General features: G+C 32.4%; 1 protein-coding gene across 4 annotated transcripts; it reads right to left on the reverse strand.

Annotated features, from left to right (window-relative positions):
- Window positions 1-96: 96 nt before the first annotated feature.
- On the reverse strand, window positions 97-19,130 carry LOC148603364 (melatonin receptor type 1A-A-like). 4 transcript variants are annotated; one of them, XM_088551877.1, is made up of 5 exons: window positions 18,955-19,130; window positions 3,002-3,899; window positions 1,514-1,634; window positions 1,055-1,153; window positions 97-284 (listed from the first exon to the last, which is right to left on the reverse strand). In XM_088551877.1, exons 2-4 carry the CDS (start codon window positions 3,869-3,871, stop codon window positions 1,065-1,067), a joined length of 1,080 nt encoding a protein of 359 aa, XP_088408003.1. In that variant the 5' UTR covers window positions 3,872-3,899; window positions 18,955-19,130; the 3' UTR covers window positions 97-284; window positions 1,055-1,064. The 4 variants fall into 4 exon arrangements, with proteins under 4 accessions (XP_088408003.1, XP_088408000.1, XP_088408001.1 ...); XM_088551874.1 differs by having other exon boundaries at window positions 97-655; window positions 18,955-19,125; XM_088551875.1 differs by lacking the exon at window positions 18,955-19,130 and adding an exon at window positions 15,665-15,918 and having other exon boundaries at window positions 97-655.
- Between the last annotated feature and the right edge of the window lie 3,988 nt (window positions 19,131-23,118).

Below are 23,118 nucleotides of genomic sequence, written 5' to 3' on the forward strand. Positions count from 1 at the left end.
TTGGTAAAATTGAATATGGTACAAACAGATCACTGATTTCATGAGTTATGTCCCTTACCCTAGTTCTACTTCCTTAAGACAGAAAAAAATAAAAGCTATAGCTAATTTAATTTATTATAACGAATCTTATTCATTAATATAATTGATACAGTATTTTCAAGTTCATGTATATACATGTGTCTTTACACGCACTATGTCCATTATTAGACTACTTGAATTGTCTTTACATAATGGTTCCCTCGTGTTCTATCTGCTATTAAGTCATCTCTCTTGTCTACATCGAACTATAATATCAACATGGTAGAACTTCGATAATGTTTATAGAAGATACTTAATGTAAATGGAATTAACATAATTCACATGAAATTGTGTTTACCGAACTTGTTCTAATGAAGCTAGAAGTGCCTATTAGTCATTGAATTTTATGAAATTAAAGTGTTAATGTGGATGAACGACGATTTCGATTTTATAGTCAAATGTTGGAAACTCTGTGACGTCGTATTGAATAGTATGCTGATGCCAACGAACTACATTTTACACGAGCGTCCAACAAACAGGACGAGAGTACGTCTGAGTTCCAAAAAGCCTCCCCTGGACCCCACAATGCGAGAGACATCGTCTGCTTTCGTTGGTTTCGCGCTGAATTTGTGCATCCCTGATAAAAAAATAAAGCAAAATTTAAAAAGTATTTTTATATTTAGTTTAAAATCGTAATCCTTTCGTTAAAATATCCGAATTTTAATCATAATTATTGTTTCATTCGATTTGACCATAACTATTTCAGTTGGACTATGACGTACGATGTCTGGTATATATGTATGGAAGAAAATCGGAAATGTTGCTTTAGAATGACTCTAAATATTGCACAAATATCACTCGTGCCTCTTCCATACTGTAAATGACGCCTTATGGCTAGTGTGTAAGAATGCTTACATCCGCGAAGAACCGGAAACGTTTACCTTGTCTGCGCAGGACTATTTTCATTCCCGTTACAAAGATGGAAATATGTGCAGCATGGTGTAGGTGTAACGTGTACCTTTAAGTTAAATACTACCTGGTCTTTGTTAAGCGTTTGCTGCATTGCCGATTGATGATACACGCCTCCTCTCATGCGATTTCTTAGTCGATTCAAGCTGTACTTCTTTTCCTAACACTATGAAGATACGAAGTGTATTATAAAAAGTTTACCAATCACTTACAGTTAGATATCAATATATGTTTATAAAATATGTATATGAAACAAATACTAAACCAACATCAAAGGTACAACCACTTTGTGTCTCTTTATTATTTTTATTTATTAGTGTTAAAAAGAACCAGAAAGAACCAGTTGTACACCGTAGTGCAACACATGTATGTCAAAAATATTTACGGATTCTCTCGTGTATTGAGTATCAAATGCTTTTGTCCTAGGTCGAGTTTTTTATCCTTAAGTTTCGAGCTGTCTAGACATTTCTATACTTCTGTTTGTAACTAAAGATATTGCTATGATTGAATTTAATGGTATACCTACACCGTAAAGAAAACCTTTTAACATCATAAAATACCATTCTGTATCCATCATTAAAATCCTTTGACCGGAAACCATAGATTACTGGGTTACATATGCTGTTGGTAAAACCGAAACAATAGGCCTTCAATAAAAAAAAAACAATCATATGAGACGATACATTTATTGCAATTATACCACGAGCATACAATTGATGCCAAATATTTTGCAACATGGAGCAATAGTGCATGGTAAAATATAGCGTATATTTTCCGTCCGCGGTATTAAAGAGATGGATCACTCCTACATGTTTAATAAAATGCTTCACAGGGCGCAACTTGATACAACCACTGTGGAGGTCGATCCCGGAACAGTTTGGGCAAGTATGGACGGCCCATTCGAACTTGACACAGCTTTGAATTTTGATTGTGATTAAATATTTGACACAGGATAAGAATTTGACCAGAATCAAAGTCATTTTTTGACCCCTTATATCTAAATGGTTAAAGTCAAAAACCCCAAAAATCAATCCGAACCTTCCTTTGGAGGTATGGCACCTTGTGATGTAATTTCAAAGCGATTCATTCCCTTTACTCACGTTAACATCAAGAAATCAAAAAAATACTTATTTTTGGCTCCTTTATAATCCCTTATTACTACTTGGCTCAAGTAAGAACCCCAACAATAAACCTCAGTCTTCCTTTTGAGGTATGACACACTGTAGTTAAATTAATATGCAATCCATTTACTTTTACTGAAGTTATTATCTGAACATAGAGAAAATGCTTGTTTAATATCACTTTTTGACCCCTAATTCCAAAAAAGGTTGAAATCCCAACCCCCAAAATTAATCCCTGTCTTCCTTTGATGGCATGGCAATTCCAAAGAGATCCATTCACTAACACATTTGTAGTCAAGTTATCGTTGGGGACGTCATCAAGACAATGCATGTTTCTGCCCCCATTTTCGCTCCGGATTTCTAAATTATTCAAGCCGTAACCCCTAAAATCAATCCAGTCTGACCATTGTGGTATGTATAGAATAATTGTGGGTCAATATTATACACATTACTATGCTTTTCCTGGAGTTATACAATTAAATTAAATTAAATTAAATGCTTGTTTTGTTTTGTTTTGTTTTTTTGTTTGTTTTTGTTTTTGTTTTTTTTTCGTTTTTTTCCCAAATTCTAAAACGGTTGGAACAAAAAAACTTTCATATTGTGGTTTGGAACCTTATTATTAAATCTTATAAAACTCAACCAAACTATCATTCAATTTATCTCACGATAACCAACTGTTTACGGACAACGACGACAGCGTCATTCCATTATGCGGCCGGAATTTTTTTGCAGTCGTATATATTTTTTAATAAGTCTTATTTAGTCCGTGTGTTATTTATACCATAGGTTTTATATAGTGGATTGCTTTCCTTCTTTTTTGGCGTTTAAATGCATATTTTGTTTCACAATATTTTGTTTAATTCAAAGTTACATCATAATGTTTTTTATCTTACCAAAGGATTCAAGAGCGCAGGGATATCATGTTTGTCTTCAAGGAACAGCGCATAGAAAACGTAAGCCACATAGGGAATCCAGCATACAATAAAAACACCTAAAACCAAAAGTAACGTCATAGTCAATTGTTTATCTTGTGTTAATGTAGACACTGAAGAAGTTGTTGTCGAATTCCTCCGGAATTGAACAGATTCCTTGATTATTTCAAAAATCTTTCTGTAACAAACAGCCATAATTACAAAAGGGACAATGAAGTTACATGTGAAATTAGCTAAAAACAGCACCACGTCTCTCAAAACGAATCTAGGATACATTGGTCCACATTGAAGTTTTTTTGGATGGTAGACAGCTCTACTGAGAACGGAAGTTGTCAAAATACCAAAAATAAGCCCCCATATCCAGGCGGCAGCCATCAGTGCAAGGCATTTTTTGCGAGATATGAATGTCAGATCGCATCTTGCATGCCTCCGCAACGAAAAGAATTTATGTAAACTAATGTACATCAAAGTATGAATTGATGCAAATAAAAACAAAGTATTCAGAAAACTGTTAAGGCTACACATCCAATTAGGAAACTGCCATTCTTCGTGTATAAGCGTGTTTAAGGAAACGGGTGCCATGCAAATCCCAACCATCATGTCTGATACTGCTAAATTCACTAAAAATAGGTAGGTTCCATTTTTCGCCGTACGCATGTCTCGATCTCGTATTATTACAATGATGACAAGCATATTTCCTAGCACTGATAAAACAATGATAATGATGAGCCATGATCCAAATATGGTAGTGGCTATCGGTCCGTAGTAATCCACTGTATGGTTGTGGAGGATTTCTGGAGCGTTAAAATCAAATGCTTTGGATCTATTCATATTGATGAATTAGTTTGATTTGTCAACACTGAAAAATAATAGTAATAATCAAATAAGAAAATAGCAGTTTAATTTAGTTTGAAAATCTCCTCTTGTATGTCACACGAACTGGTTTTCAATTGTTAAAAGGATGTGATGTTGAGAAAAAAATCACCAAAACTGAAAAATACAGGCATGTGTATTTGTTTTCATGATACGAATCGCAAACTATAGTACGAAAGTTGCAATTCGTAACTCCATGTATTCGGATCCTTAATTTTCTTTACAAAACATTGCTTTACTTACTCTAGACGTGTCTTGTTTACATGTAATTGGAAATAGACAACTACATGTACACTTTTACATAACTTCAGCTTTTGATATACACGAAAAGATCAGTAGGAATAAATTCATGTTTTTTCTTGACAGAATTCCAGATTGAAAACAACATAACCCATACTTTGGAGTACATGCCAATTATACATCGAGAGTATGTTTCATGGCTCTATTCAGCGTTTAATAATTATGTAATCAATAAAAAGTATTTCGTCACAGTAAACATATTTAATGCATAATCATCAACATTCCTGTCTAAACACAAGACAATAATGCTTTATTACACTTTGATGGATAAAATTACTTCGCAAGATGAATGTAGAAAATATTAATATGATTTGTTTTCCATCAGAAATAACATCTAAAAGTTGGAATTTATATATATATATATAAACTTCTTATCAATCCAAAACAGCAACATTGAGATGGATACCTTTACGTCTGGAATGATGGCTTTCAAAATACTCTTAGTGCTCTACGACGTACCAAAGAATGCATGTTTTATGCTGTCTTGGTCTGTTTTCTTCAGGGATTTACCGATTATTTAGATTTCTAAAATCTTCAAAAGTTTTCTTTAACCACGTAGCAGTTAAGTTAACAACAATGTCCTCTTGTTTGTCACGTTTTTAGACTTCATCATGCGATCATAGGAATTATCAAAGATTTAACCATTCAATTTTTCTATATTTCTTATACTTGTACAAGTATGCTTTTAACTCTTTGTTTCGTACATGTATAAGTTCGATATTCTGAGCTTACTCCAGCTTCACTTCGATTGTAGACAAATTTTCTGTATACAATTTTTCATGCCTAAAAGCTAGGTTTAAATAGTTACATGTGTATTACTGCTTTGTTGGTAAAACACGATGCTCAATCTATGGAGCATTATCACAGTTGGTCAATTGATATTTGTAAACGATCATTGCTGTATGAATGTTTTCCTTGGGTTTAATTTATGCAAACACTATGTCTTACATCATATAAGAATTGCGGACTGTCCGTATGAAATTATTGTGTTGTAAAACACTTAAAAAGCTAAGAAATATGTTCGTGGTGCATGTGGTATGTTAGGCTAGCAACATGCGTACGTATATAAGTCATGCTTTATTTATAACTTATAATTTATGAGTTGCTGCTTGAAGCTTTTATAACTGTAGATTAGTTGTCATGTTTTCTAACTACTCGAACCATGTTATAGAAAAAATAACCAGTGATAATTTTAGCGGGATCTTTGACAAGATCACCAAATTAAAACGAAGAACAATGATCTTTCTTAAATTAACATATCTTGGCATTGGGGGATATCTACATGACTCTAAAATAGACCGGAGATATGGGAGTAATTGAAATATTGGACTTTTTCTATTCAATATAGTCTCGAAAGCTCGAGAAAAAGTTTCAAAAAAGCCAGAAAACATAAATTAGAACCTTATTATAGTTAGATCTAAACTATCAATATTCTGTTAGTCAACAAAAAATAAACAGTTTGATTTTTGTAATTGTGTTTGTTTTGTTTGTTTTGTTATTGCTATGGAAACTCAAGGAAGCAGGATTCGAACGGTAAAAAAAACAGACAATATCCTGGGATAACGAATAGTCAAGGAAAAAATAACATGAAATAACCAAAAATAACACGCACATAGAAACAAAAGTGAGTGAGTTACAAACACTACGAGCATGTACCGGGTGCACCGGTAGGCTCTGTTGTACATTACGATCATGTATCAGGTGCACCGGTAGGCTATGTACATTACGATCATGTACCAGGTGCACCGGTGGGCTCTGTTATACACTACAAGCATGTACCAGGTGCATCGGTATGGTCTGTTACACACTACAAGCTTATACCAGGTACACCGGTATGGTCTGTTGTACATTACGAGCATGTACCAGGTGCACCGGTAGGCTTTTATATACACTACGAGCATGTACCAGGTGCACCGGTAGGCTCTGTTATACATTACGAGCATGTATCAAGTGCATCGGTATGGTCTGTTATACAAAACAAGCACGGACCAGGTGCACCGGTATGGTCTGTTATACATTACGGGCATGTACCAGGTGCACCGGTAGGCTCTGTTATACACTACGAGTATGTGCCTGGTGCATAGGTAGGGTCTGTTTTACATAATGAGCATGTACCAGGTGCACCGGTAGGATACCGGTCTGTTATTGTTTATAGTTTGTGTTTTTTTTCCAAAGCATTGAGTTTAAACCAACTGTGAGCCGCTGATGCTTCCATTTCAATATCACACATGGTTATCGTGATTCTCATCATTGAAACGTAATTTGAAAAATTGATGCGGCGTTGTAAGGAATCGTCACCTTCCGCAAATCAGATATTAACATGGTACTGAGTATTGAATACAAGGTGGTACCTGATTAGTTGGATAAAATGTTATAGGGTTGAAATGATTTCTCATACTAAATGAAATCTAGGTGCTTCATTTTTTTTCTCAGTGTATTTTGTGATGAATTTTCAAGAGTCCATAACAACTGAAATTTAGGTCAACTTTTGCCGCATGACCATATACTTATTTGTGCAAATAAAAACTATGCTTTTCTAGTTTCAGGAATTGCAACCCATTTTCTCTTAATTTGTGTGGTGCATAGGTACCCTATGGAATATGCATTACAAATAATTGCGCTCTTGTATCCAACATCATGACCGTTTCATTGTTGAAACACACTGTCTTTATACATAAAACACAGAATGAGTGCACGTTTCGGCCATAGGGGCTAGAGTTCATGAGTTTGATCCATAAAATGTCAAATATTCAACTATAATGCCCTTTTTAACGATTCTTTTTGCATTTAAGTATCCATCGGCATACAGTTAAAATTGGTGTGTTAGTGTATGGCCAATGGAGAGTACATGTAAAATGGAAAAATAAATGGCATTTTAGTCGAAATTTCGACATTTTATGGTTAAAACTGATGAACTCAAGATCCTTTGGTTTTGGCTGGTAGTATGTATGATATCAAGAGTTTCAACTTTGTACGGTTTGGTTTATTTTACATCGAATAAACTTCGAAACCCTTAAACCATACCCTTAACCTTGAATTCATGGTAAAGTACATTACATTCTTGTACGTTCCGCTTCAACAAATACCGATTACTACAGTTACATTCAGTTCATTAATTGCAATGGTTGAATAATACCTGCATCTTTAACATGATAGTACTTAGATATACAATTTCATGTTTAGTTCAATTTAATGAAGAACCACATGTGAATAAAAAATAAGTCTCTATTTTGAAACTGATAACCTTGAATCTGTTGCAAGTTTCAATTACTAAAATGCGCATGAAAATGCAACGAATAACATTAAACAAGAGCTACGCATAAGTATCACAAAACAATAAAGTATTCGAGTTTTGAAATATATGACTCATCATAAAAAACGCACCATGCTTATACCCATGTCTTATGTGGCTAAAAAATACTTCTGATAATTTGGTACAATGAAATGTAGTCTCCTTCAAATAGATAGAATAGAAAAGCAAGTATAAAAACATCGACGACGACAAAAACATCCAAGAACGATACCCGGACGAAGGATCATCTACAAGACGGTCATTTTGGTCAACGTCATACTTCAACGCTCACGTACTTCTCCGACTAAGAATTGGGCAAAATGTATATAAGGTGTGGCTAATGAAGGAAAAAACGCGGAGATTTTATTGCATTAACCAATTTATTATACCTTATAACCACCAGAATTAACCATCAAAGTGTTTGTACAATTTGCCTTTTTAAGATGTTAAATTTAGTTGAAATGGTCTATGGAAAAAAGGCGGGACATTTTTTCATCACGAGAAATGATATTATGACAAATCACTTCAATGTAGTGATAGATAAACCATGTTTTATTGTAATATCTTAAGATTTTACAATGTACGTCTTGCTATATGTTTGATGCCACGAAGCGCATCGTTTTTGTGAAATTCAAGAAATACTCAAAGTGTTGCCACACAATTGTGAAACCATCTCTTATTTAATGCTGTTGATTTATACGAGAAATTGCAAAATCTGTATTGCAAAATATGCGGTACTTTAAAATTTTGAAGGCGGTAACTGACAATTTAAATTAAACACTTTCAAGGTGAAATGCGGTATCTCTTGGACTTCACATAGAAAGGTGCACGAACAAGAAGAGAAGGACGATATTGGTGTAATATTGTTTATTCCTGTCTGTTATCTTTTTCTTCATCCTTTTAACGCCATTTTTATGTGTAGAATAACAATTGAACATTATTGTAATTTCTTAAATAACAGTTTTATAGATTTCGTGACTCCGTCCTTTAATAAAGAAGACAGTAGTATATAACAACAGAACATTAACGTTAATACACTAAATGCAATGGTGTAAATAACAGCTATTGCAATGTTAAATGAAATTCACTACCACATTTTCCCGCCATTTTGATATCCAATAAAACCATTTGAAAAAAAACGTAGCCCTATCGTTTGTTTATCATTTGCATATTTGTATAAAAGTGTTCTTCTATATAGAAATATGACAATGTCATTGAGTGTAGTCATCACATATATTAGTATTCATACAGTCAGTTATCAGACTTATGACCCCGAAATGTGTCAGATTTTTTTTATCATATTTTTTTTCTAAATTTGCAGATATCCAAGTACCTAAAACATTTAGGCTTGATTCTTTGTATTGTACATGTACATGTATCGGTGATATACAATGGATTTTGAATCGATGTTTTGATAGTTCGGGTTTTGAGTACTTCTTGTATACAATTATTTTTTGGAAGAGTAATCAAGGGAACCAAGGTTTTAGCGGCAAGCAAAAGAATGCAATCCAGGGACAAAGACCTGACATGGAAAACAGGCATACACAACAAAGAACATAAAGTAACTAAAATCATACATACAAAATAACAAAAGCAAAGAGCAACTCGGACTCCACTAAAAACTGGAAGCATGGACCAGGTGCACCGGTAGGGTAAGCGTCCTCTGCTTTTCTAGAAACATCCGCCGAGCTGTTCATTAGATCTTCATATATTTTTGATACTTATGCTACTACTTAGGTTACGCTTTGAAACACGTGTGAAACATAAAAAAATGAAATATAAATGACTGGTATTTTTGTTTTATGTACCTGCAGTTGATTTTTAACAATATTTTGCTTCCAAGAAGATGGAGGTCGTTGTAATCTATGTTCATTTTTTACATTTGTAATAATATCGAAACAAAGGCGCATTGTAAATATCGGCGACATCACTAAGTTGGTATTTCTGATGATGGAGGAATATTTGGTCAACATTTACAATGATATGCACTAATACAATGCTTCATTAGGCACCAGTGAGTATTTCCTTTAAAATATGCAAATGTTAATGGAATTAACTGTCAAAACCAGCTTGATATTTAGATAAAACCTTTATTGAAATAACCATTATTTGAATTGTGTGCACTAGCATGATTGCAATAATTTTTACATTTTATATTTTCTCAGGTTAATTGAAAAATATCTTATTCAATAATAATACAATTACAATAATTATACAATCAATACAATAATTATATGGCAGGGATTCGAAAACAGACAGAACTTATACAAAATCCGTCTCCTTAAACCAATGACGTACTGAATTAACGGAGTATTTAGGCACAAAGTTTTTTTTTTTGATAAATATATAAATATCTTCCTATTCCATTTTCTAAAGTTTTAGATGTATCAGAAATAACATTGACGATTTTAAACAAAACCCAGAATAAACGGACTATTCACATTGAGAAGCAGTCTTTACAAAACTCAGATATAAGGTGGTTCATGCATGTTAAAAACCCACCAAATTAATGCCAATTATCTCTATCTATTAAAGGATGCTCTCTACAATTAATATTTGTAGGTTACAATACAATGCAATATATTATGCAAATAAAAATCTTTTGAAATCATTTAACTATACTGTTTTTACATCATTTTAAACATTATTATTTTATTGAAAAAATATACATATCAATATGGTTTTGTAAGATGACAGAAAAGAATAGCCAGTGTATTTTGATTGCGATTAAATATTTAACAAAAAAGAAAATGACCAGAATCGAAGTTGTCCAATTTTGATCCCTTTATTCACAATAAGCACAACCACCAATTCAATTCACACCTCCCGTTGATGGTATGGCACCTTGTGGTACAATTGCAAAGAGGTTCATTCACTTTTACTCAAATTGTTATCAGTAAACTCTTTGTTTCTGGCCCATTTTGTGGTTCTTCATTCCTTATCAGTTCTAGTCACAACCCAAAAAAAAATCAACCCCAGCGATCCTTTTGTGGTATGGCATATTGTAGTGTAATATCAGAGATCAAATCACGTGTACTCAGCTTATACATTGAAAAACATATACTTGGGCCTTGTACCCCTTTCTGGTCCCTTGTTTCTAGACCGTTCACGTCGCAACCCCAAAAATAATCCTAGGCTTCCTTTTCGAGATATGGCACCTTGTGGTAGAGTTTTATAAATACACATGTATCTATAAATAAAAGTTATTGCCCAAACATGAAATCTCTACGGACGACGAAGACAGCATTGTACCATTATATGACCGCATTGTACCATTGTACGACAGCATTGTACCATTGTACGACCACGTTCGTACAAAAATTAAACAATGTTTGTTTAGTTTGTGTTTGTTTAGGGAGTTTCCCCACAAAATTATTTATTTTTCCAGTTTATGTTGTAATATGATATAACCATGCAATATTGGTGTAACCACAAAGATCAATATCGTCTGATGTTTTCTTATATTGAAATAATCGTAAGTTTGGTGGTTACATCCTTTAATAGAAAATAAAAGACTTTGTTCACAAAATAGTTGTTTCAATATACTTGGAGATTTTTTCATCACAGTAAAAGTGTTTTATGTAAATGCAAATGTAGAAGTCCTACTACATCAGTAGAATTAAGTGGCAACACAATGACAAAATTTATATAAACAAAATCAACATATCAAAACAATGGAATAAGTTATTACCAAACACAGGTATATGATTTTTATTTTTCGGTAGTTTTTGTTTACTTTTTAAAATTGATATTTACAACATTATTTGTCGGTTATCAATGGTCGTTTCTTGACCAATGATTGAGGTCATATTCTTTATTTGATAGTAAGATAAAACCTTATGCATTAAATGTAATTTCCCAACCAAATTCACTACCATTTGTTTAAAAACAAAGCTAAAATGGTTTGACGATTTTCGTTGACGAGGCTATCCCGAATGTCTGACCAAGCATAGCGCCTTTTGATGTTACTATATATCTGTTGATTTGCAGTCAACAATCAAAAGTTAATCCGAGAGCCTTGAGTTAACCATTCAATAGCTAAACCAAATGTCAGTAAGTTAACCAGTCAATAGCTAAACCAAGTGCCAGTAAGCTAACCATTCAATAGCTAGACCAAGTGTCAGTAAGTTGACCAGTCAATAGCTAAATTTGGTGTAAGTAAGTTCACCATTCAATAGCTAACCCTATTGTCAGTAATTTAACCAAGTGTAAGTAAGTTGACCAGTCAATAGCTAAACTTGGTGTAAGTACGTTAACCAGTCTATAACTTAACCTAGCGTCAGTACTTAAACCAAGTGTAAAGTATTTAAACAGTCAAACCAAGTGTAAGTTAGTTACCAGTCAAGAGCTAAACTTGGTGTTAGAAAGTTAACCAATCTTTAACTTGGTGAAAGTAAGTTAACCAGTCAATAGCTAAACCAAGCGTAAGTACGTTAACCAGTCAACAGCTAAACTTAGCGTCAGTAGGTTAATCAGCCAATAGCTAAACATGATGTAAATAGGTTATCCAGTCAATAACTTAACCTAGCGTCAGTAAATTGACTAAGTGTAAGTAAATTAACCAGTCAGTAGCTAAACTTGGTGTACCAGTCAATAGCTAAACCAAGTGTAAGTAAGTTAACCAGTCAATAGCTAAACCAATTGTCAGTAAGTTAACCAGTTTTTGTTGTATCTGGCAAGGGTTAATTCTTTGCTTTGCAGACTGAAAATATACTTGTCACTGAGAAAAGAACGAAACCTTAGATTGACATCAGGGCTACACATTAAGTGTGTGAAAGCCATATAAGGAAACCTCAATTGGCATCGTGAAGTTTTCAAAGCAGCTTCAGACTAGTATGCACCAAAATACAATTTAAAAAATGGTAATAGAGCGATAAGAACCCGAAAGAGCAACAGGGAGTAGTACACGTCACAATTGTAATAATTATTGCATTCGGTATACTAATATAGTCTTTTGTTTAAATTGCAATATAATGATATTAGAAGAGTGCTGCTTCACGTACATATTATAGAGAATTCAGTAACTGTCGTTTTAATTTTAATAGACATATGTTTTTGATTTTATTGGCGATTCACATGGTCATTTAAACGCGCATTTTCTGTAATTTTGTTGAGTAAAAGTTATCTATAGGCTAAAAACCACTAATTCCACTTCCCATAGGCTTCTATGCTAATTTCACAATATTCAATGGCTTCTCTGGACTTTACCTTAACTTTAACCTGCAGAGGACTATATATCAGCATGATTCTACATATGTCAGCTCACAATCCTCAGAATGGCATGTGGGGTTAGCAAACTTGCAGTGCAGTACTGGTCACCGGAAGTGAAGGGTCTATAAATAGCATGGGAAATCCCAGTGTTTTCACAAGATAGGGGTATATTTAAAAATCATTATGGAGATTAGGCTTCACATCACAAGAAGCAAAATGCACCTATAAAATATACAGAAATGTTTTTCCTGTCAGAAACTGTTTAAATTTTTTAAATAAGATGAGAACTTTTTTCACAGCACTATGAGGAACAGGGGTAATTTCTGCGTAGGACTATTTTTGCGTACGTTCCAAATGCTCATTGGTTGAATTGGTGGTCTGTAACCTAAAGAGTCACTTTTTGTCTTAGAAAAAATAAATCACTATACAGGTATCTTCCTACTCACATACTGAATGCATTTGCAAAGTTTCAGTGAAATGTGATAAGCACTTTTTTAAATATTTGATTTTTAAATATAGGGTAACCAAGTTGTGCGAGCAAAAAAGTGACAATATTCTACCATACTTAAATGCATTAAATATTTGCAAAGAACTTTTTCTGACTTTTCAAATAAAAAATATCAATCACAACTTGTTTTTTAACAATATTAATGAAGAAATAGTTTTAAAAGTAATCATTTTCTGAGAAATTGGTCTATTTTTAAAAATTTATTTCTGACATGCCTCCCCCTTTTTCTGGATCACATGTCAAAAATCCTAAATCTTTAAATTTTCACAAAAGGTGATATATTTGGCTTTAAATTTGTAAATACAGTGTTTTCACATTACAACATGACCAGTAAAGGGCACCTAAAGCAAAAAAAGTGCTCAATAATGGATGTTCCATGTTGCCATAGGGGAATGCTTATATGGCCTTAACCGCAGTAATGAAAGTGAGTTTTTCCTCATTTCTAACCTAATTTTTGCTCAAATCTACACAAAACTTGATTTCAAGTGCTTATTACCACCATATTTAGGTAAATATAGCCCTCAAAGTTTAATATTTGATATTTTTACTAAATTTTCTACACTTTTTACAAGATAGGACATAAAAATCAGCCAAAAAGACCAATTTTCCATAATTTGGACCTATAACTTAAACAAATGCATATTTTGAAGGATTTTTGTTGTGTATTCCTCTCATGGCAAAGTTAACAAGATCTTCAAGTAGTTTAAAGCTATTTCAAGAAACTTTTCATTTTGCCATGGCTTCATCTTAAGGCTAAAAACCACTAATTCCACTTCCCATAGGCTTCTATGCTAATTTCACAATATTCAATGGCTTCTCTGGACTTTACCTTAACTTTAACCTGCAGAGGACTATATATCAGCATGATTCTACATATGTCAGCTCACAATCCTCAGAATGGCATGTGGGGTTAGCAGACTTGCAGTGCAGTACTGGTCACCGGAAGTGAAGGGTCTATAAATAGCATGGGAAATCCCAGTGTTTTCACAAGATAGGGGTATATTTAAAAATCATTATGGAGATTAGGCTTCACATCACAAGAAGCAAAATGCACCTATAAAATGTACAGAAATGTTTTTCCTGTCAGAAACTGTTTAAATGTTTTAAATAAGATGAGAACTTTTTTCACAGCACTATGAGGAACAGGGGTAATTTCTGCGTAGGACTATTTTTGCCTACGTTCCAAATGCTCATTGGTTGAATTGGTGGTCTGTAACCTATAGCAATTCGTGGCTCGAAGATAGTGATCAAGAATGGGTTTTTCCTTGACCTTAGATTTCATCAGAATCGAGATGCAAGATGATAAAAAATAAGACGTAACACAAACATCCACCGTTTTAGACGACACATTGTTTTACTCAAACTGACATATTACATTCAAAAGAAGAGAGATCCAGAATTATAGTAAACTCAGACTCAAATACAACACGTTACAGTAAGATGTGAAAAACACATTGATCTTTTATCTTTTTCTTTCTCTGTTTCAACTATATAGATTGATAGTTTTTATAAGTTAAAATCGCATATATAATATCATGTGAATCATTGGTATTCTTTCATTATCCAATATTTTGTTTACAGTAGTAAAATTTAACTGCCTGTATTACATTTTCATCTGGAATTCTTTACTTCATATTTCATTTGACAGACCGACGGATATATTTTAAACAAGGTAGGTTTTTTACTCTTAGATGGAAAACATCACACGATTATCATATGTAAACGGAATATATGATTATCATATGTAAACGGAACATATGATTATCATGTTATGCTCGATTCATACGATAATCATACATGTATGTTGCAAACCCAATGGTTTTCATGTGTTGCACTGTTGGTGCAAAAGGAGCCAGATATTTAAGTCTTCTGAATTGGCATAAAATGAATCATAACATAACTTATCTGTCAATAAGTGCAGAAAGGTTACACTATCAAAACGTAAATAACTTGCACCTGTGAGATTGATGTCTGTCTGTCTGTCCATAAATAACATTTTACAACCTTGATAAATACTTATCAAATTGATTGATTTCGTCACCTTCTTCATTTTTCTCATAGTTTCTGCATGAGTCAAAAATAGACTTGAATTACAATAAATGTAGAACACCTTATGATAGCAGTCTAGGTCTACATATAAAATTATTAAAACGATTTTATAGTATTCATTTACAGTACCCGTCAATCTAGTTCGTAGTAATGTTTTACAAATTAAAGTGAACAAGCAACAAAAATGCAGAATCATATCTTTTTCATTAGAGAGTTCATACATTGTCCTTTTTTATTTCAATTACCATTTAACTGATTTTCATTTTTTTTCTAAATAACCAACTTAACTTTTCTTGCATTGAGTAGCTATATGGGCGATCAGATCTCCCTATGATTTACTGCTAACAGTAAATCTGATGGTCAAAACAGATATATGTAACAGATGCCTTACCTTAAAATATGATATTATGTAATTATTAAAATCCTTATGCCATTATCAACTGCATTGGATGCAGTACAATGTTAAATCGCTTGCTTTATAGCATCGTTTCACCCAATTATCTTTCAACTGCATAGCTCATCATTTTAAAATGGCACATCCCCTAGACACAGCTTTGTGCAATCATAAACAAATGCGTATGGAAGTACATTGAGCAAAAGTGAATAAGGTGAATAATATACCCTTGTGTTTTGGTCAATCTCCCATCTTAAAATATCAATGAGATATTTTTTAACACATAATATAGATAAGTAGTAGGAGTTTTAAGATCTGAGGCGATAACTTTGGTACAGTTAATCTGATAAGGTTAAGCTAGGCTGTGAGAAAAATGCTGAACTAGAAGGGTAATGTGGTTGCTACGTACTTCGTTTTGAATTGTCAGAAAAATAAATTATTTATGTTTGAAATATTATTTAAAGTATGACAGAGTATAAATATGTGAAGATAAAACATGTTATATTGTTGTGTTTACTCATAAGAAATCATGATACTCTTCTAACATGTGGTACTTTAAGCTGTAACATTATCACTGAAAATGTGGTAAAACATGACCAACACGGAACCCCTAGATCCCCAACTGTAAAAGTTTATGATTGGATATATATATAACATTTCAATCTATAACACACAAAAATGTCAAGTGTATAAATGACAACATCTTTAGTTAATCGAAGTTGTAATTGCAATTCTCTACTTCTCTTAATAAACGAATCCGGTCAGCTATACGACACAATCGTACTCCTATGGTAGATGAATGTAATGTTAAATAATTTGATCTAATATTTAAATAATATTGATAAACTTGATGTTTATTGGCAGTACTACAAAAACGTTCGACTGATAACACAGCACCCCAACAGGAACCGTCTGATCATAACACGACATGAGGTCACGACTGAGTGAGCATAGACGTTACCTTGTATAGGTTTTCATACTCATGCGAATGGGTCGTTAACTACATGATTCTGCAAACGACACATAAATTGACAGTTCGTCTTTTTGACCAATCAAATGACTTGTATTTTACGGCCTATTATAGTCACTATAAACATTTTAAAAAAAATAGTCATAATTACATGTATATAATAATTGTTTTAACTACTTGAAATGATTGTGGGTCTCTATGATAGGACAGTACTTAGACATTATTGATTAAATTGTTATTGTTGAGGAAGGGAGGAATGTATAATGACTTTAAGAATTAATATTGTCTATGTTAACTATAAATTGAATTATATGCATGTACGGGTAAACATGTACGGGTGGACTGGACACATGGAGTGTTTATGTCCAGATTCACATTGATTGATGGATGTGTCTTATATAATTGAATGGTATATATATTTGAACATGTTGTATGTTCAGAGAGCTCGCTTTTACTCTTGTAATAAACGTTACAGTCAGTTTTACACGTCTTGGAATTATAGTCCGTACCAGGCTCTACCACATCTCATTATTTTCTTTTTACATTCACTACCATTCCCCAATAGTGTAACTCAGTCACCAATTGATTAGTCTTAAAAAACAATTGCACGGAGGAATGAAATTTAAATTGACACTGCATTCAATACAACAATAAATAATCACTGATACCGCGACGAAACTTCATGTAGCTTAAATTGTATTTCTAGGACGTCTCGGTATTAATTGTTTTATAATTAGGACAAAGTCATCATTGTTTATTTAGCTAGTCTTTATTAATTGCTACGATTATTCAGTTTTTAGGTTAGTGGAAATAATATCATGCCATATTGTAGATTATAATACGATAATTGTTATCCATGGAATGCATAAGATATGAATACGTTATTTATCGATATTTAAGGGGTAACACAATTCCTAAGGGAAATAACTCTGTAAAAATCAGTAATGTGTCATTCTAGGATCAAACGTGTAACATTTTAGTGATCAAAAGTTTTGTTGATAAAGCTACTACAAGTTCTTTGACATTTTTATTCCAAATGAAACGTGCAATTAAACTTTCTTGAAATTTATACAGTTTGCTTTCTTTTTTTAATAATCAAAGTTAACCATTGAATAAAATTTCAAGAAATTTAAACGAGCCAAGTAAGTTGTAGAAATCGTTTGTTGCTAAATCGTTATACTAACAATTGTATGCTTTGTATCATATAGAAAATACAAAATTTTTGTTTCTATTGAAATAGAAAATCGGATGTGTTTGCAATATCATAAAATAGTTTTTTTTACAACAGTCTTAAAAAGATTATTTCATTTACTATGATAGAGATATCAATAAAATTATTATTAATGGGAGATGAACAGAAATAATAGCCACATTGAAATGAGTTGCACATGACTTTTTCTTGTTATTACTTCTGGGTTTATTTGGTTTTAAATGTTTGAATCTTTTTCTTTTCGTGGCTTTGTGTCCTTCTGGTAAGACTCGTATCATATAACTTAATGTCTACTGCATGGATATACCCACGCACAACACGTTACAGACAGTACATATCTGTATCTATATGCTTATAAGTCTAGTAATATATCAATATTTACATGTAGACAGCATAATAGAGTACCTTGATGCGATGCAGTTTCTGATGTGTTGCTGATTTTTCACTTGTCTATAATTAATTTAAGTGGCTTATATAATACTCTCCGCTTGTACGAACCATCTGGATTTTGAATTTAGATATATATCTAGAGCCTACATGCCTTCATGCGTTAGTTTCTTTTGAAAATATTCATTTTATTACATCCATCTGTATTTATAACAACGATCAATTATCTAGTTCCCTATAAAACAACCAACAAGTACGAAGTCTGGAATTTACATTTTGTACCAAGGAGTATCCACATAGCTTCCATTCATATTATACAATACATATTTAAACAACGTCCAATCTTTAAATAGATATGTTAAGCACAATGAAAAGAATATTCCGAAAACAATTAAGTAGCTTGTTTGTTTGGTAAAGTATCAATGACTTAATGATACTAAGTAGTGCGTTTACATACTATGTATACTTTGTATTTTCCTTTCTCCTGTAGCACAAACTGATGTATGAGATGCCTAGCATATTTTTACGAAAACAACCGAGATGCCATTGAATATTTTTTACATTATAACCAATAACAAAATTTAAGTTGAATAAATTACTTCTAGTAAATACTTAAGTAGGGGAATCGTTAATTGTCGCTTCAGATACTTAGTACCTTAATATTCAACGAAGGAAAATACATAATATATACTAAAACTACATAATACAATAACAACTTACCTAGCAAACTTATAACAGACGATGTATCAATATTTTCCAAACATTTCAGTAGAATTTGCTCTTTTATACAAAACTTCAATTCTGATTCCCGTCAAACTGATAAATTTCATAGACGTAGTGGTATTGCCAATTACGTTGCCTTATCTCTAACCTCTTTTCTCTGAATTACATCGTAAATTCAAAGAAAGAACAATATTTTCATTTACCACTGGTAAATGCATTCCAAGTTGAAAAAAAAACATAGTTTATTGTATGGAGGGGAGACAAGGAGAGGAGCCTGCAGTACATTTGGAGTGAAAACATTAAATGTTTCATTTGCTAAATATTATGTGATATACATACGAGGGTTACGTAACTTTTTGTTGGAAGTTGTCATTTTTTTTTGTTTTATGCTGAAACAATACAACATGTGCTTATTTTATAAATCAATGACGAATACAATCTCCAAAACACCAAGCACTGTTAAAAATTCTACTCCAAGACGCCACTCCATGACTCCACTCCACACCTCCAACCCATAAAACAAGATTATGATAACTACAAAGCTATAGCATTTATTTCTCATTTGATACACATGGTACTTAAGCATCAATTATGATAGAAAATTTGATAGAGAGTGCATTAATTTGTATGAAATTATAAAAAAAATCAATTAATAATTAGTCATTATAACAGTGATTGTAGCTTATTATATGTATGAACAGATCAGAAGTTTCAATAAATCCTGTATAACTAATATTTAAGGTTAATACTTTACCTTTCAGTGTTTTATTTTTATTCTGCATACATATTTTTGCGTTTACATTTTGACAAATATCATTTGCTCAACTGCTGTTTTTATCTTAATGGTAAAACAGATAAAATATACTGGTGTCATGCCAAGCTTAATGTAATACGTCTTGTCTTTATTGGGTATTTCCAAATTTTATCAGTACATGCTATTTATAACATTCCAAATCTAAATGTATTACAATACACATATTACGTGTCTATCCGAGAGAAGATTTTATTATCATGAAAGAAATTTCATTCATTATGGTATATTTATTATAATTATCATTATATTTTTTTTGAAATGTAATTGTAAAATTTCATAAACGAAAAGACAGATTCATTATCGCATTTTCAAATGCCCCTGAAACTCATCTAATTCACATAATAACTCAAAGATATGATATCATTGACAACCAACTTTTCTTAAAATTAATGGACAGAAAAGAGCACACCCAATTAACTGCCAATTAGTGACTGTTGAACATAATCTAATTAAAATCTATTATGTGGTTGTCCAAGTCATCACTTCAAACATTGAAAACGACAGGTATATGCATATTTCTAAGAAGTTAAGTCTTTTTAAAAAAAATACTTGTGTTTACTGTGTTGAAATCGAAAAAAAAATATGTTGTAGAAAATTTCCAGTGACGTATTCACTAAATCTTTTGGCATTCTCTAAAAGATAAGCTAGTCTCATTTGCCCGGCTTCGCCTGGTCTGTCCTGATTTTGGCTTGTCCTGATTTTTAGCCTGGCAGCTGTATTTATAATTTCGTCTTAATAGTACATCATAAGTCTATTTGGCTGGCTGACGCTTAATATTGGATAATGTATTTGTATATATTTTATATTCAGGTTGCACTTTAAAACAAACATTCTTCTTCTTCATAACATGAGATTAGCTTGGCCTGGAAAATTTAATTTTGTTTCGCCTCATCTGTTTGTGTTGTCTTCTACTCTTTCATAAGAGGTTATGTACTTAAACAGAAATTATACTTTTTTTGGCCCTAATTATTTTTTGCTTCATTTTCGATTACGTTCTTTATTAATAGTTTGTATAACTTCGAAAATTTACAATATATAAAACTGGTATGTTTTATATTTAAGAACCACTGGGTCGATACCCGGATGGTATTCACCTACCCAGTGGTCAGACTTGTCTGACCCCGAATAATATCATATTTTATCTACCCATTTTATGAATTCTTGCAGTATTCAAAATTTAAAAATACGTAAAACACCGAAGCTTCATTCCTTGCGTTGCATATGGTAGAACCTCTCGGTGATGGATTTGGCTTCCTTTTTCGATAGATTTAGTTATAAGTACAACTAATATTTTGATTATGATCTTCCTACATATTTGATTTTAATGCTGATGATGAGAGGTTACTCCTTGAAACACATGTACAGCATATCGAAATTTACAATATATAAAACTGGTATTTTTGTATTTTCGAAATTAACACCTGTCAAATGTATCTTTTGATTGGTTTACACAATTTTTTTTCAATTCAAATATTCTTTATAGTATCGAATTGTGTTTCGATAACAAATTGCTGTTATGTGTAGGCGGGTTCTATCATGTCTTAACTATGTTTTTCTTTTAATCAGTGCGTTTCTTCGAAACCATTTGTCATCAATAAGTTCAGTTTCAAAAACATCACCGCCTTCAACCTTTATTCACTCGTCATGAACTCTTGGATCATTACGGTGTACCATCTGCACCATGAGAAGCGATTTGTTCAAAGTGTTATAGTTTTCCTTCCCTCATTCGTCTACCCTGAACCTGAAAGTTTATGAACAACTCGGTAGATATTTCTAGAAAAGCAGAGGATGCGTGCCCTACCGGTGCTCCTGGTGCATGCTTCAAGTTTTGTTCAGAGGAGTCCGAGTTTATTTACTTTTGTTTCTCTGTACATATTGTTTTGGTTATTTCCTGTTCTTTGTTGTCCTTGTCTGTTTTCCTGTCTGGTTTAGTCCCTGGATTGCATTCTTTTGATTTCCGCTAGAATTTGGTTCCCTTGATTACTCTTTCAGACTGATGAGATACATGTCCACATTACATGTCAACTCTTTATGAAGGTATGGATCACTACATAGTTGACATTCTTGTTTTCATGAAAACTAAAACATTCACTGCAATTAATGACATAAAGCATTCCTGAAAGAAAATGGATATTTTGTTTTAAATTTAGATAGACATCTTTCTCTCTTATCTCTTCGAAATGGTTTGTATAATGACAAGAGTTTAAGTACCATTTTGTGTAAGAATCAGGCAACGTGTGGCACATCATATTTCTTTATTTTGTCTTTTTTTGCCTCAAATGCATTCAATACATATAGAAAACAACTCAACAGCTATTTAAATTTAGCTCAAAGCATTGGTGACGTAGATATTTTTTTACTACTTATATAAGGACAAAAATTCTGGAAAATCTTCCCGCCATTTTTCCATAGTGCATTTCAACTGAATTTGACCTATCAATATCTTAAAAAGGCAAACTTTTTCAACACTTTGACAGTAATTTCTTGAGGTTATATGGTATTGAATACTTGGAAGAGTAATCAAGGGAACCAAGGTTATAGCTACACCATCAAGGAATCAACATATTGATGGTTATGTGTATATACCATATAGTGTTGGCAATTTATTATTATTATTATTTTCATTAAAAATTCCAAAAGTTAAAAAAGCATTCTCTGTAAGAATACAAACCAGTGCCTGTATATGAGAGATACTAGTAATGAAAAGTCATACTACATCTAAAGTTATTGATTAGTCAAAGAAACTTATATAGTCGATTTATTTCAACAATAACATTTGTATGCACTCTTGTCTTCTTTATAACTCATATTTTTATTTTTATAACTAAACAGTGACTTCAATTTTATTTCAGATATAATATAAGTTCGGTCATTTTGTAGGACAAAAAATTAATTTTCGGCCATGCAAGGCTTTTTAAATTTATAGACCAGGTCAATCAAAATGTTCTGTCCTGGCCAAGCCAAAATAGAGGCTAAAATCAAGGCAAGGCTCAATGCAAGGCCAGGCTAGGCTAAGCCAGGCTAACGAGACCATGCTATATTCTAGGGCATGCCAAATTAACAAACATATTGCAAGAATTTTGTCTGCCTTAAAATTGATATGTAAAAATACACGTTTGAAAATTGTTCTTTTTCACCGTTGATGTGATTTTGTTTAACATTGTAAAACTTTTTGGAAATCTTTGTGATATTGAATTTTTTTTCTCTTCACTTTTTTTTCAAAATTGTATACGTTAGGATATCAAAACTAGTTTACATAATCAAAACTGTCTAGGTATTCAACAGACTTTCAATTAAAATATTTTGCCCAAAAAGTATGTTGTAATATTTGCAACATTTTTACAAGA

Source organism: Perna viridis, chromosome 11 (genome assembly GCF_037379345.1).
Source record: "Perna viridis isolate PV_CMFRI_1.1 ecotype Kerala chromosome 11, ASM3737934v1, whole genome shotgun sequence".
In the NCBI taxonomy this organism is placed as follows: Eukaryota; Metazoa; Mollusca; class Bivalvia; order Mytilida; family Mytilidae; genus Perna; species Perna viridis.

What these genes read in the sequence shown, in the direction of transcription:
- LOC148603364 (XM_088551877.1), bottom strand. Translation starts at nt 3,871, where the DNA reads ATGAATAGATCCAAAGCATTTGATTTTAACGCTCCAGAAATCCTCCAC. An exon ending in CTGCGCTCTTGAATCCTTTG is followed by an intron (nt 1,635 to 3,001) that starts GTAAGATAAAAA and finishes TTTTTATTGAAG; the next exon opens with GCCTATTGTTTCGGTTTTAC. An exon ending in TAAAAGGTTTTCTTTACGGT is followed by an intron (nt 1,154 to 1,513) that starts GTAGGTATACCA and finishes GTATCTTCATAG; the next exon opens with TGTTAGGAAAAGAAGTACAG.